Here is a 12,064-nt window from a genome sequence, read left to right as displayed (position 1 = left end):
CTCTTTATTTTAAAATTATGTGAGTAACCCAGATATGCATACAAATTCAACCAGCCTACAAAAATAGTAACGGTAATATCTTACTCTTTTATGTATATAGTTTCCAAAGTGCTGTCACACTTTTAGAAGGTCTCAGACTTCACAAAGCTCTCCAGTATCTAAAGCTCTCAGAACAATGTGTTTTACACTCATGCTGTGCTCCTTAGTTTGTTATTATATTAAAACTGTAACTCTGACTTGAGTTAATTAACATTGCTGAACTAGTATAGTAGTCATCAAACAGGTTGCAGAACTCATTTGAAAACAATTGATGACTTACCTTAACCAAAGAACTTTTAATCTTTTAATTATGTGAGATACTCTGCCCAAGTAACCTTCAGTTTATATTCATCACTGAAATTATCTGCATCTTTTGCTTTGATTGCGTAAACATGCAGGTATATGTTCCCAGAATTCTTGAATTCGCTATGTGAATAAAATACAATAAAGAACTTGTTTATATAATTCCCTTTTTAAAATTTTATAATTTTTCAAACTAATGGAGAGATTGAAAGAAATGTGCAGTGAACACATATATTCACCTACTTAGTATCTTTATGGCACTCATTTTATATATCTTCCTCTCTTTCCATATATACACAGATGCAAACCTTTTGCCAAACCATCTGAAAGCAGGCTGCAGATCATGACAACTCACCCTAATACATAATATTCTCCTCCATGACCACACATCATTTCCACACTTAACAAAATCAACACTGATTTAGTAGTGATCATAAAATGTGCAGTTCTCACATGAAGTTCCCTACTTATCCAAAAAATACCCTTTATGACTCCTTCCTACCCTCCCTTACTACTACCCAAATTTGGGATCCAGCCATGACTCACACATTACATTGGTTGTTCTGTCTCTTTAGACTCCTAATTGGAAACATTCCTGCTGCCTCCTTCTGATCTTTTTTTTTTAATTGAAGTATAGTTGACACACAGTGTTAATTAGTTTCAGGTGTACAGCATCATGATTCAACAAGTTTATATATTCTTTGCTCACCACAAGTGTAGCTCTTATCTGTTACCATACCATGATATTATAATACCACTGACATATTCCCTATGCTATACCTTTTATCCCAGTGATGCCTCCTTCTGGTCTTTAAAAGATAGTTTCTCTTTCAAAATAGGGTAATAGTAGCATAATTTTTAGAATCTAAATGCTTTCAGGGGCTCCTGAGTGGCTTGGATGGTTAATCATCTGCCTTCAGCTCAGGTCATGATCCCAGGGTCCTGGGATTGAGCCCCATGTCAGGCTCCCAGCTCAACGGGGAGTCTGCTTCTCCCTTTCCCTCTGCCTCTCCCCCTGCTTGTGCTGTCTCTATCTCTGTCTCTCTCTCAAATGAATAAATAAAAAAGTCTTTAAAAAAAAAATCTAAATGCTTTCAGAAATGCTAAATATAAGTTAAATTTTCAAGAGAAAATTTGTTTGTTCTTTTGGCACTTCCAGAATTAGAGGAAGTAGATGTTAGACCAAGGCTTATGTTTCTCCTTTGAGGTGCTTTATTATTTTGCAATGAGAATATTTGCATGTAGTATTTTAATAACTTTTGAAAATGTGTACTTCTCATATGGCAGTTTTGTTTTCTGTATTACTTAGATCATCGATTTTCTTCTTGTCAGATGCTAACATCAGAGAAGTGGGCCTTGAAGGGGCATTATTGACCTTACTAGATAAGGAGACGGATCAGAAGTTATGCCATGATATCAAAGAGACTTTAAATCATATGCTTACATCTATGGCAGTGGATAAGCTCTCCTTCTGGTTAAAGCTTTGTAAAGATGTTCTTGCTGCATCAGCTGGTAAGTATTGGTGGTTACCATTTGAAATAAAATTGAAAGTGAAAAGATTAATATATATAAAGTTGTTTGCTGGTGACAGTTGATCAATTTTTTCTGAGTATTTGAATTGTAATTGCTTGTTGCTTTTTTCAAATGAAGATTTTAGTGTTTACATCTAACACTTAAGCCTGTGGGGTTTTTTTTATTCTTCTGATTATCTTTTATGACTTCCCTGTATAAAACAAACTAAAAACTAGTTATTTATACTATAAAAGTGATGTCATGACTTTGAGCAGCCCCGTTGTTTGTTTTCGTACTATAATTTTTTTTTAAAAGATTTTATTTATTTGACAGAGCATATGCAGGGGGAGCTGCAGAGGGAGAAGGAGCCCAATGTGAGGCTTGATCCCAGGACCCCAGGATCATGACCTGAGTCGAAGGCAGATGCTTAACCAACTGAGCCACCCAGGCTCCCCCATATGTATAATATTTGAAGGACTGCATCAAATCAGCTTAATAGAAAAATCATCAAAAGTTGCAACATTTTGAGCAACCGAGTTTCTATACACTCAATAATGTTGATTTCAAACAGGGTTAGAAAACAGTATTATTTCCCTTTTGTCTTTGTCAGTTTAATTGTTAGTGAGAAAGTATATTAGAGTCTTTCAAATTTGTATCTTTGGAGTAAGAGAGAAAATAAATGAGATAAAGAAAGGAGACAGATCAGTTCTGTTCCAGGTACTGTACATACTTTATCTGATTTAATCCTTTAACCATCCAATGAATAAGCAGTATTATTCCATCTTACACAAGAGAAAACAAGACTTGGAAAGGTTAGGTAATTTGCCCAAAGATACACACAGATGGATTCAGACCTTTCCCTTCATTACTTTAAAATTGAGCTTCTGGGGTGCCTGGGTGGTTCAGTCAGTTAAGTGTGCCACTCTTAATTTCTGCTCAAGTCTGACCTCAGGGTTGTGAGATCGAGCCCCGCATCTGGCTCTGTGCTCAGCACAGTTTGCTTGTCCCTCTCCCTCTGCTCCTCCCCCCCACTCGTTCTCTCTCTTTCTCAAATAAATAAAATCTTTAAAATAAAATAATAAAATCCAGCTTTGTATTTCAGTAGCTCTTAAACTCAGTTACTCAAGCCTTATAATTTAATTTGTTGTCTGAATTATGTGAAAGGAAAAATATTTTTTAAAAAAACCCAAAAACTTTTTTTTTCTTACATTCACCACTGTCTACCTTAGTCCTGTTCCCTTCCAGTGATTTATATCCTCTTTCAACTACTATGTTCTACATGTTTACCTTTGTCAAAAGACTCTTCTATATCCACTAGTTGAGAACTTACAAGGACTTCTCCTTTGAAAGAAAATCTATATGTGCCTTGATAGGTTGATTACACTTTTCTGGTGTCTCACCTATTTTTCTTTAATTTTACATTCATATTCCTTGAGCTTGTTCAATTTTATTTCACCATTTGTTCTTTATCCTTTGTAGTTCAGCTGTATCCATTCTTAGGAAAACATGCATTTCAGTCTTTGTTGGCTTATTATCTTAGTCTTAAGACAGGACTTTGGCATAATTTTGTGACATCTTTGCTTTTATAACACATTCAAAATATATTGATATACAAGGTAATTTAAGGGGAAAAATGTTGCTTTTTTATAGCATTAGTTCCATTTTAAGTCGAGTTAACCAGAGTTAATAAGTTAACAGTTAATATAAAGAGGAAATGGGGCACCTGGCCGGCTCAGTGTGTTGAGCATCCAATTCTTGATTCCGGTTCAGGTCATGATCTTAGGGTCCTGAGATCCAGCCCTGCATTGGGCTCTGTGCTGCTGACTGAGCATGGAACCTGCTTGGGATTCTCTCTCTCCCTCTGCCCCTCCCCCTCTCTCGCTCTCCCTCTGTCTAAAAAAGTAATAATGATTCACTCCTCACTGGCTCTGGCCAATATGCCAATATGAGACTATAAATGACACCAATGAGTCTCTCCTAAGAAAAATATTTTCAGACATTTTCGATGGGTTCAGTAACCTTAAACCTGTTCAAGACTCTAGTGTTAAAACCATCTCCCTAGTGCAATCCACCTGCTCCATATCAGAGAATGTTGAGCTTACTTAATAGCATAACTGTCTACATACAGGGGACTGATAATTATCCTAGTATTTAGTATCCTGTCTGTAGTATCATGTTTGGTTTTTCACTTTGAATATAATCAAACAACTTTGTCATTTTGACCTGGAACATTTCTTAGAGCATTTCTTTAGATACCACTGTTGTCTGTAGTTATTAGATGTGATCGTTTTACATTTTACATGCTTATTTTACATTGTTAAAGATGTATGATTGATCAACAACAATTCTAGTATGAATTTGAAGTCATTTGTGTTCCTTTATAAATGTATCTTACATTTAATTGTAATTACATGTATTCTCTCTTGATAAAAGATTTTACAACTGTAACTTGTGTGGATACAATGCAAGAAGAGGAAGGAGATAAAGGAGATGATGCCTCAGTTCTGACCACCAGAAATGATGACAAATCATATCCGTTTACCAATCCCCGTTGGGCTACTAGAGTCTTTGCTGCTGAATGTGTCTGTAGGATAATTAACCAGTGTGAGAACGCACACAGCGCACATTTTGACATTGCTTTAGCACAAGAAATGAGAAAAAGGGATTCGAGAAGTAAGTGGCATAAAAATGAAAAGACCAAAGGATATACATAGAAATGTTGTCTGCTTATGTTTTTAACATTAATTTAAGAAGTAAAACTAGAAAGTACTTTGTGTTCTTCCAAATCAGTTACGAAATTTGACTGTGATATTTGTATAAGCTATAAAGCTAGCATAGTTTTAATGTTTATACACATTTTTAATTAAATTTCATTCATTTTTGTTTAATGGACTTGTGCATGACTTAAGTTTATAGAAAATAATCACATTCTTGGAAAGTAGCACATGCATTAGCTTACTCCCAAAATTTATTTTCTGAATTACAACTTAGAGTAATTTTGCTTATAGATGATTTTGGTTTCATGAATATTACCCAGAAAACATTAGAGCCTATCACAGTGTAAAGTAAACCTGCTTGCAAGGTCATTTTGACCTTTTATTGTTCAGTTTTATTGTTTGTACCTAAAGGGGGTATGGGTACATACTACGGTTTGATGTCTAATTTTCAAAATTCATTTAAGCACATTATGTACAAAGACACAGTGCACATATCCAAATGCCATAGGTATATTTTCTATCAGACAAAAGAATTATATAGCAAAATGTTGCTATGGCCAAAGTGGGAATTTGAATTAGGTATCTCTCTTTTAATGATTTTTCAAGCAGGTGTTTATTGAGTCTCTTTTTTTGTGATGAGCACCATTCTAGATACTGATAGGTATAAAATTAGTGTTTCATAGATGCTTACTCATTCCTTTCTTCCCAATTAAAATTATAATTGGCACTTACTAAGATGAGTTGTTTCTTCATTGTGACGTATAGCATTTTTATTAAAATTAGACCCAGGTATATTTTAAGTAAAGGTTAGTTGTACCCCTGAACATTTTATTGTTGGAATATTGTTGTGATTGGCCTATGTCTCTCCCAAGTAGAATTATTGTACCAAAGAATATATTGTAGGAATGAAAGGAATTCTCATTTATAATTTTATAGCTACAATTTTTTTTAATTCCTATCATTTGTATGTGTGCTAAGACATACAGAAATAACATAATCTAGTCCATATAAAGAACCACATAAAACTATGTTTTTATCTTTCAGCTTCAACTTGACATAGTTATTGTTTTGCTGTTTAATTAGTGCTTAATTCATCAACACCCAAAGTTTCCTAAATACCTTCTAACGTGCTTTTACCAGAAAGTCTGAAAAAGTTTTTATTGAAGGTACTGTTAGCACTCTTTTAAAGGATGCTAATTTTGTCTTTGGTTTTTGAATAGCTGCATAATTGTTTGCCTTGGGAGATTTTTGTGTGTGATTATTTGTAGTAGTGCAGCAAATCCAGCTTTAAAGTCTGTTTTTAACAAACAGTACAGTGAAACGGTAAATCAAATCAGAGGTATTTAAAGAAAGTCTAGAAAAGTCTGAAATTATAAGGAGGAGAAATGATCATTTAACGTAAATCTTAGCTCCAGCATATGCTTTTCCTTTATAAGATTTTTTTTAATCTTGTAGATGACTTTTTGGTGCTGCATCTTGCCGACTTAATTCGCATGGCCTTTATGGCTGCCACGGATCACAGTGACCAGCTCCGTCTTTCTGGCCTTGAAACACTGTTAGTTGTTATTCGGCGATTTGCATCTATTCCAGAACCAGAGTTTCCAGGTCATGTGATTCTGGAACAGTATCAAGCCAATGTAAGCACTTTCTGAGAGCTTTATTTTTAAATAAAAAGAGGGATAAAAAGTCTGTGAAACTAATTGGCATGCCACTTTTTAATACGTAAATGAGTATATGTCTCTGCTAATATATCACCAGTATAATCAGTATATAGAAAAATATGTTTGAAGAAGAAATCTTCAAGTGAAAGTGAAGTGGTACATAAAACAGGTCTTTTGTAAGGTTACAGGTTAATAATTAAAACCTTCTGGTAATTTGGGGGGGATAAAGGACATTGCTAATTAAATTCTTTACAAAATATCTGAGTATTCTTAAGAGAACACAGAATCATTAAATATTTCATTTGGGTTATGTGCATGTTTTATCTTAAAATCATCACTCCTGGAATAAATGTAACCTTTTTTTTCTCTCAGCTTAGACAAGAATTCAGGCTCCTATTACTGGTTCTGTAATCTTTTTAACTGCTGTTTCACTGGTTGCACTGAGCAATGTAGGAAGAACAAGGAAGATAATAGAATCATTGCATATTCCATCACACACATCCCATGTAATCCTCCAGCAGCATTCATCCTTCCCTACCTCTCCTTATGATTCAGAGGCAGCTTCTGTTGGGTAGCAGTTAGGGAGACAGGAGCAGTTCACCAGTTAGCTAGCTGTCTCCATCAAATCTTCCCAGCAGGAAATGCCCATGTATGCTCTGGGAGAAACCGAAAGGAAGGGATAGGAGTTACATAGAACTACCGTATTAGAATGAAATATTAAATTCAACTTAGGGGGAGCTCTTATATTTTTAGCCCTCATAAAATTGCAAATGAGGGGTGCTCAGTGTGTAGAGCATGGGACTCTTGATCTCAGAATCGTGAGTTCAAGCCTCACATTGGGCATAGAACTTGCTTTAAAAAAAATTACAAATGTTAGAAATATGATTACAGCTCACTTAAGCTGAAAAGGAAAGTTGTTTTCAAGAATCTCAGTTGGTTCTCCTTTCTTCTGCACTGGCTTTATTCTCAGGTTTGCTCTCTCTCCAAGTGGCTCTCTTAGCACCCTGTCTTAAAAAGAGACGGTGTTTCTGTCCCAGTACTCCCAGCAAACGTCTTCAGGAGACCTTTTATTACCCCCACTTGGGTCCCTGGAGTCAGGCAGTGCTCTCATCTCCGTAGCAACAACACGCGCAAAGAGTGGGTGAGAGAGAAGGATCTCTCTCAAAATGGAGGTGCTCTTATCTAAAAGAAGTTATACTGGACAGGCAGAAACAACAGGTGTCTGGAATACCTATTATAAACAAATAATTTTAAAATAATATTAAAAAGAGAAAGAGTTTGTGCTGTCTTTCTTATTGACGCTTGATATTTCATATCATTTGTTGCCAGGTAGGAGCAGCACTTAGGCCAGCCTTCACTTCAGAGACACCACCTGATGTCATTGCCAAAGCATGTCAGGTAAATGGTTAAAAGGACAAAGATTGGACACCTGGGTGGCTCAGTCAGTTTAGCATCTGCCTTCCACTCAGGTCATGATCCCAGGGTCCTGGGATCGAGTCCAGCGTTGGGCTCCCTGCTCTACAGGGAGTCTGCTTCTCCCTCTGCCCCTCCTCCCACTTGTTCTTTCAATCTCTCTCTCTCTCAAATAAATAAAATCTTTATAAATAAATAAATAGAAAAAGTTTGAGAAGTAAAACCCCCTCTTAGGAGGCAATCTCCAGTTAATATTTGATACCAAGGGTTCTACATTATAGTCGTCTAACCATTAATCTCAGCTGCTCCTTTTCCTTTACTTTTTAAATTAAGAGAATTCTCCTTCCTTTCGTGTAACTGCATGGTAATCCATTGTTGAATATGTCATAATTTATTTAACCAGTGATGGGTATATAGGTTTTTTTCATTTTTTGCTATTACAAATATTGCTGCAGTAAATGACTTTCCAAACAGGTCACTTTACTGGGTACAGGTGTATCTGTGAGGTAAACTCTGCAAGATTGAATTGCTGGTATGAAGAATATATTGTTGGGGTTTACCAATTTAAACTACTCCCAGCACTGTATGCAAATACCTGTTGTCCCCCAGTCTTAACACTGTAAGTTGTCAAACTTTTAGGTTTTTGTTCTATGTGATGGGGTGAAAAGGGTATCTTAGAATAGTTTCAGATTTATGTTTCAAGTGAGACTGAGCATTTTTTCATGTATCTAAGCCATTATAATGTATTTTTTTGTCTTGTTTTGTTTTTTAAAATTTTATTTATTTGAAAGAAAAAGAGAGAGCACAAGTGAGCATGAATGGCGGGGAGGGAGGGCAGAGGGAGAGGGAGAAACAGACTCCCCATTTAGTGGTGAGCCCTACGTGGGGCTCAATCCCAGGACCCTGAGATCATGACCTGAGCCGAAGTCAGAAGCTTAATCCACTGAGCCACCCAGATGCCCCTAAGAGCCATTATAATATATCATTGTAAAGTTAACTTTTCTAGGGATGACTGTCAGACACTCAATATGCAGCCCTAAATGACCTGCAATAATTAAAAGCAGAACTGGCTTGAATTGAAGTGATTTATAAACATAATGAAATAAACTAAATTTAGACCATTCTTTCAACTTTCTTTTATTCACTTGTATTTAGGATATGTTTGGTACCGTGAATATTCAAAGAACTGTATTAAATGTTGTACCGAGGGCACCTGGGTGGCACAGTTCATTAAGCATCCAACTCTTGGTTTTGGCTCCAGTTATGATCTCAGGGTCATGAGATTGAGCCACACTTTGGCCTCCATACTGCATGGAGTCTGCTTAAGACTCTCCCCCTCTTCCCCTCCCCCCCACGCACTCTCTCTTGCTCTCTCTCGCTCTGTTTCTCAAATAAATAATGTTTTGCTGAGTCTCTGATTATTATCACTTCATTATTTGTGTTCTTGCTTTAAGCCATTAAAATCTTGTGAAATGAGACAGGAACTGAAGAAATAGATGGAAGAGGAAAAATTAATTTTCTCTAGAAAAAGAGAAATACTGTGACATCCAAGAAAACCAGACAGCCTCTGATAATTGAGCAAACTGCATTGGAGAATTATTAATGATGTTTTGTTTTAAAATACTTTCAATATCTTATTTTCAAAATAAAATCTTCATTGGGGTTTTAAATGTTAAGTTCTTTATCTTTCAACAGTTAACACTAATCAACCATACAACGTCTGCTTTTAAAATAGTAAGCTGAAATAATCAAGATTGAAGATTTAATTCAAATGTCAGTCCAAACATTTATGAAAGTGGTACCTTTCATGGCTTCATTTTTCCATATTAATAACATCTGAAATTCTTTGATTTATATACTTATTAGCACTGGTTTCCTTGCTTCAACCTTAATTAGACTTTGTTCACTCTTGAAATGCTGCCATTTGACTGGCATTATCAGCAGCATCCATTGGGTTTCCTGATAGGAAGATGATTTCAGTGTCTAGATTCCTGAGATATGGTTAGCTCTGCTGAGCTCACAGAGGAGGGGTCTATAATTTTTATATGTAACTTTTGATTTTCTTAAAAAACAGGTTTGCAGTGCCTGGATTGCAAGTGGAGTTGTAAGTGACCTTAATGATCTCCGAAGAGTTCATCAGTTGCTTGTTTCCTCATTAACAAAAATACAGGCTGGAAAAGAGGCTCTGAGTCACTTATATAATGAAAGTGCTTCTACCATGGAGATCTTAGCTGTGCTGAAAGCCTGGGCAGAGGTTAGTGCTTCTACGTTTATAACTGGAATTTCGGAAGTTGTTAATAAACACCATAGGCTATAAACTGAAATTAAATATTTAAAACAGAACTAAGTCCGTTTTTAAGGTTAACAGAATATTTTTAACATGAGATTCTTTATATGCTCATTGATTTCTTTTTTTTTTTTTTTTTTTTAGCCAAGCATTCTGTAATATTCTTTACTGTCTGTTATCTGCTACTTTAAGCAGGGGCAGCCATGAGCCAGAGAGACTAAATAATGAGAAATCAACTTTTATTGAAATCTGAATTTTGGAAATGTGGGTTTGCTTGTATGTTCTATCAATTCTGTACACATACCTTAGTGGGTTTTTTTAGTGTTCTTTCATAGAATGGCTTTTGAATGTTAAATAATAGTCATTTTCTTTTCCAAAATTAATGAAATATTATAGGGAAATGATTAACTTTATCTACTTTTCTAATCAGGAAGAAAGATACATAATTTTTAAGTTTACATTGAGAATGTGTGAGCATATATGAAAGTAGATAGAGTAATATAATGCACTCATATATACCCACTATTGGGGCTTCAACAGTTCCCACACTTGGCCAACCTTAGTTCATATATCATTTTAATGAAGATATATAGTTTCAGATTGCAACTGTGAGAGGATTAACCCATATGTAAGAAGCCGTTTCCTCCATTAAAGCAAATTAAAACCTGAAGATTGGAGTCTTTCTATTTTTGTCATTATTTAGGTTTGACAAACCTTGGTTAGAAAGTAGTTCTGCCTAGATTTAGTAAGCTGTAACTAATGATCTTTAATAGTCAACTTTGTATGCTTTTAAATATTTGCTTTTAGTAGAGCAAACAAGTTTTCTAATCTCTGTAACTATTTTATAAATAATTCTCTGCTTATGTAGTGTTATAATAATTTGAATCCCTGGGCTCTTGCTTCTACCCATTACCTCCCATTTTCTCTTCAGTAAAAATAATGACTGACCAATAGGTTGCGTGTAATTGAGGTCCGTAATCTGCTATCTAAAAATCCTTGGAGCCAGATTTATTTAGAATTCAGAATTTGGGGAATTTTTGAAAAGTAATACAGTACATATTCCATGTATCCCTCCAAGAAACTGAGGCAATACCATAGAATCTGTAATTAAGCACATTAATATATCTGTAGTAAAATGTTTGAATATTCACACTATGTTGAATAGAGACTAAAAATGGCCTTGTATAAATTCAGTCAAGTTTGCCACCAGATTGTAATTACTTTTCAGTGCTTTTTGAATTTTAGGGTTGTAGATAGAAAGGTAGTACATGCTATATCCTGTGTTGAATACTTCCACATACTATAGTCCTATAAACAGTCCCTGTTCAATCTATTTATGTAAACTTTTTGTAGGGATTTGGTAGTAACTTGGAAAGAAAATATTTTCCATATTTCAGCTTATTGCAGTTCAGAAATGGGTGCCTGAAGTCATATGTTGAGGTGGATTATAGGGCTATTGAGAAGAATGTTGTGATCATTTAATTATAGCTGTCAGGGATATAAAACTGCAGAATGGTAACATATTTGTCAAGTATTTGCTATCCACAATGCATCTTATTGAAGGGAATATTTTTGGATCTTTCTACCCCATTTGTTATGTGTGGTTACATGATACCTTGTTGGTATCAGAGTGCCTTTGAAGTCCAGTATGCTCAAAGGTAAGGTCTGTCTCATTGGCGAGATAAAAATATTATAGCACCTTATTAATGGGTACAAGATCTTCCAATTTACAAATTAACCCTGTAACAGGTCTACATAATTGCTGTAGAAAGACACAAAAGCCACAGACAACCTTTGAAGACTACCACCTGTTCAGAAGAGAGTGTCAGAAATGGGTCATATTCGTCCGATGGACTGCTTGACTTAGTCCACACAGACCTGGGCACACTGAGTAGGCTCTGGCTTGCCGCGCTTCAGGATTTTGCTCTCTTAACGTTACCTTCAGAATTTGCCTCCCAACTTCCTGTTGAAGGTAAGGGGTTTGTAAAATATGTACATAATTCCTAGAGTGACAGTAACTTCAAAATTTATCCGTTAGCAAGTAATGTTTAGCTGAAACATTTTCGCCATAGTAATTTCCATTTATAGAATAAGCATGTGAGAATTGCTTCAGGGTAGATACCCTGAAGTTG

The 12,064-nt window shown here is 35.5% G+C and overlaps 1 protein-coding gene across 13 annotated transcripts in view; it reads left to right on the top strand.

Annotated features, from left to right (window-relative positions):
* The window catches only part of HEATR5A (HEAT repeat containing 5A), a 106,979-nt gene that overhangs the window by 71,922 nt on the left and 22,993 nt on the right, over positions 1 to 12,064 (top strand). For all 13 annotated transcript variants that reach the window (XM_048222383.2, XM_026513554.4, XM_044389450.3 and 10 more), the window contains 6 exons: positions 1,675 to 1,854; positions 4,288 to 4,527; positions 6,027 to 6,208; positions 7,562 to 7,630; positions 9,720 to 9,899; positions 11,682 to 11,904. In XM_048222383.2, the coding sequence (XP_048078340.1) occupies positions 1,675 to 1,854; positions 4,288 to 4,527; positions 6,027 to 6,208; positions 7,562 to 7,630; positions 9,720 to 9,899; positions 11,682 to 11,904 (1,074 nt within the window). The remainder of the gene's footprint in view (positions 1 to 1,674; positions 1,855 to 4,287; positions 4,528 to 6,026; positions 6,209 to 7,561; positions 7,631 to 9,719; positions 9,900 to 11,681; positions 11,905 to 12,064) is intronic.

Source organism: Ursus arctos, unplaced genomic scaffold (assembly GCF_023065955.2).
Source record: "Ursus arctos isolate Adak ecotype North America unplaced genomic scaffold, UrsArc2.0 scaffold_37, whole genome shotgun sequence".
Lineage (NCBI taxonomy): Eukaryota > Metazoa > Chordata > Mammalia > Carnivora > Ursidae > Ursus > Ursus arctos.
This window is presented reverse-complemented; position numbering and strand designations above follow the sequence as displayed.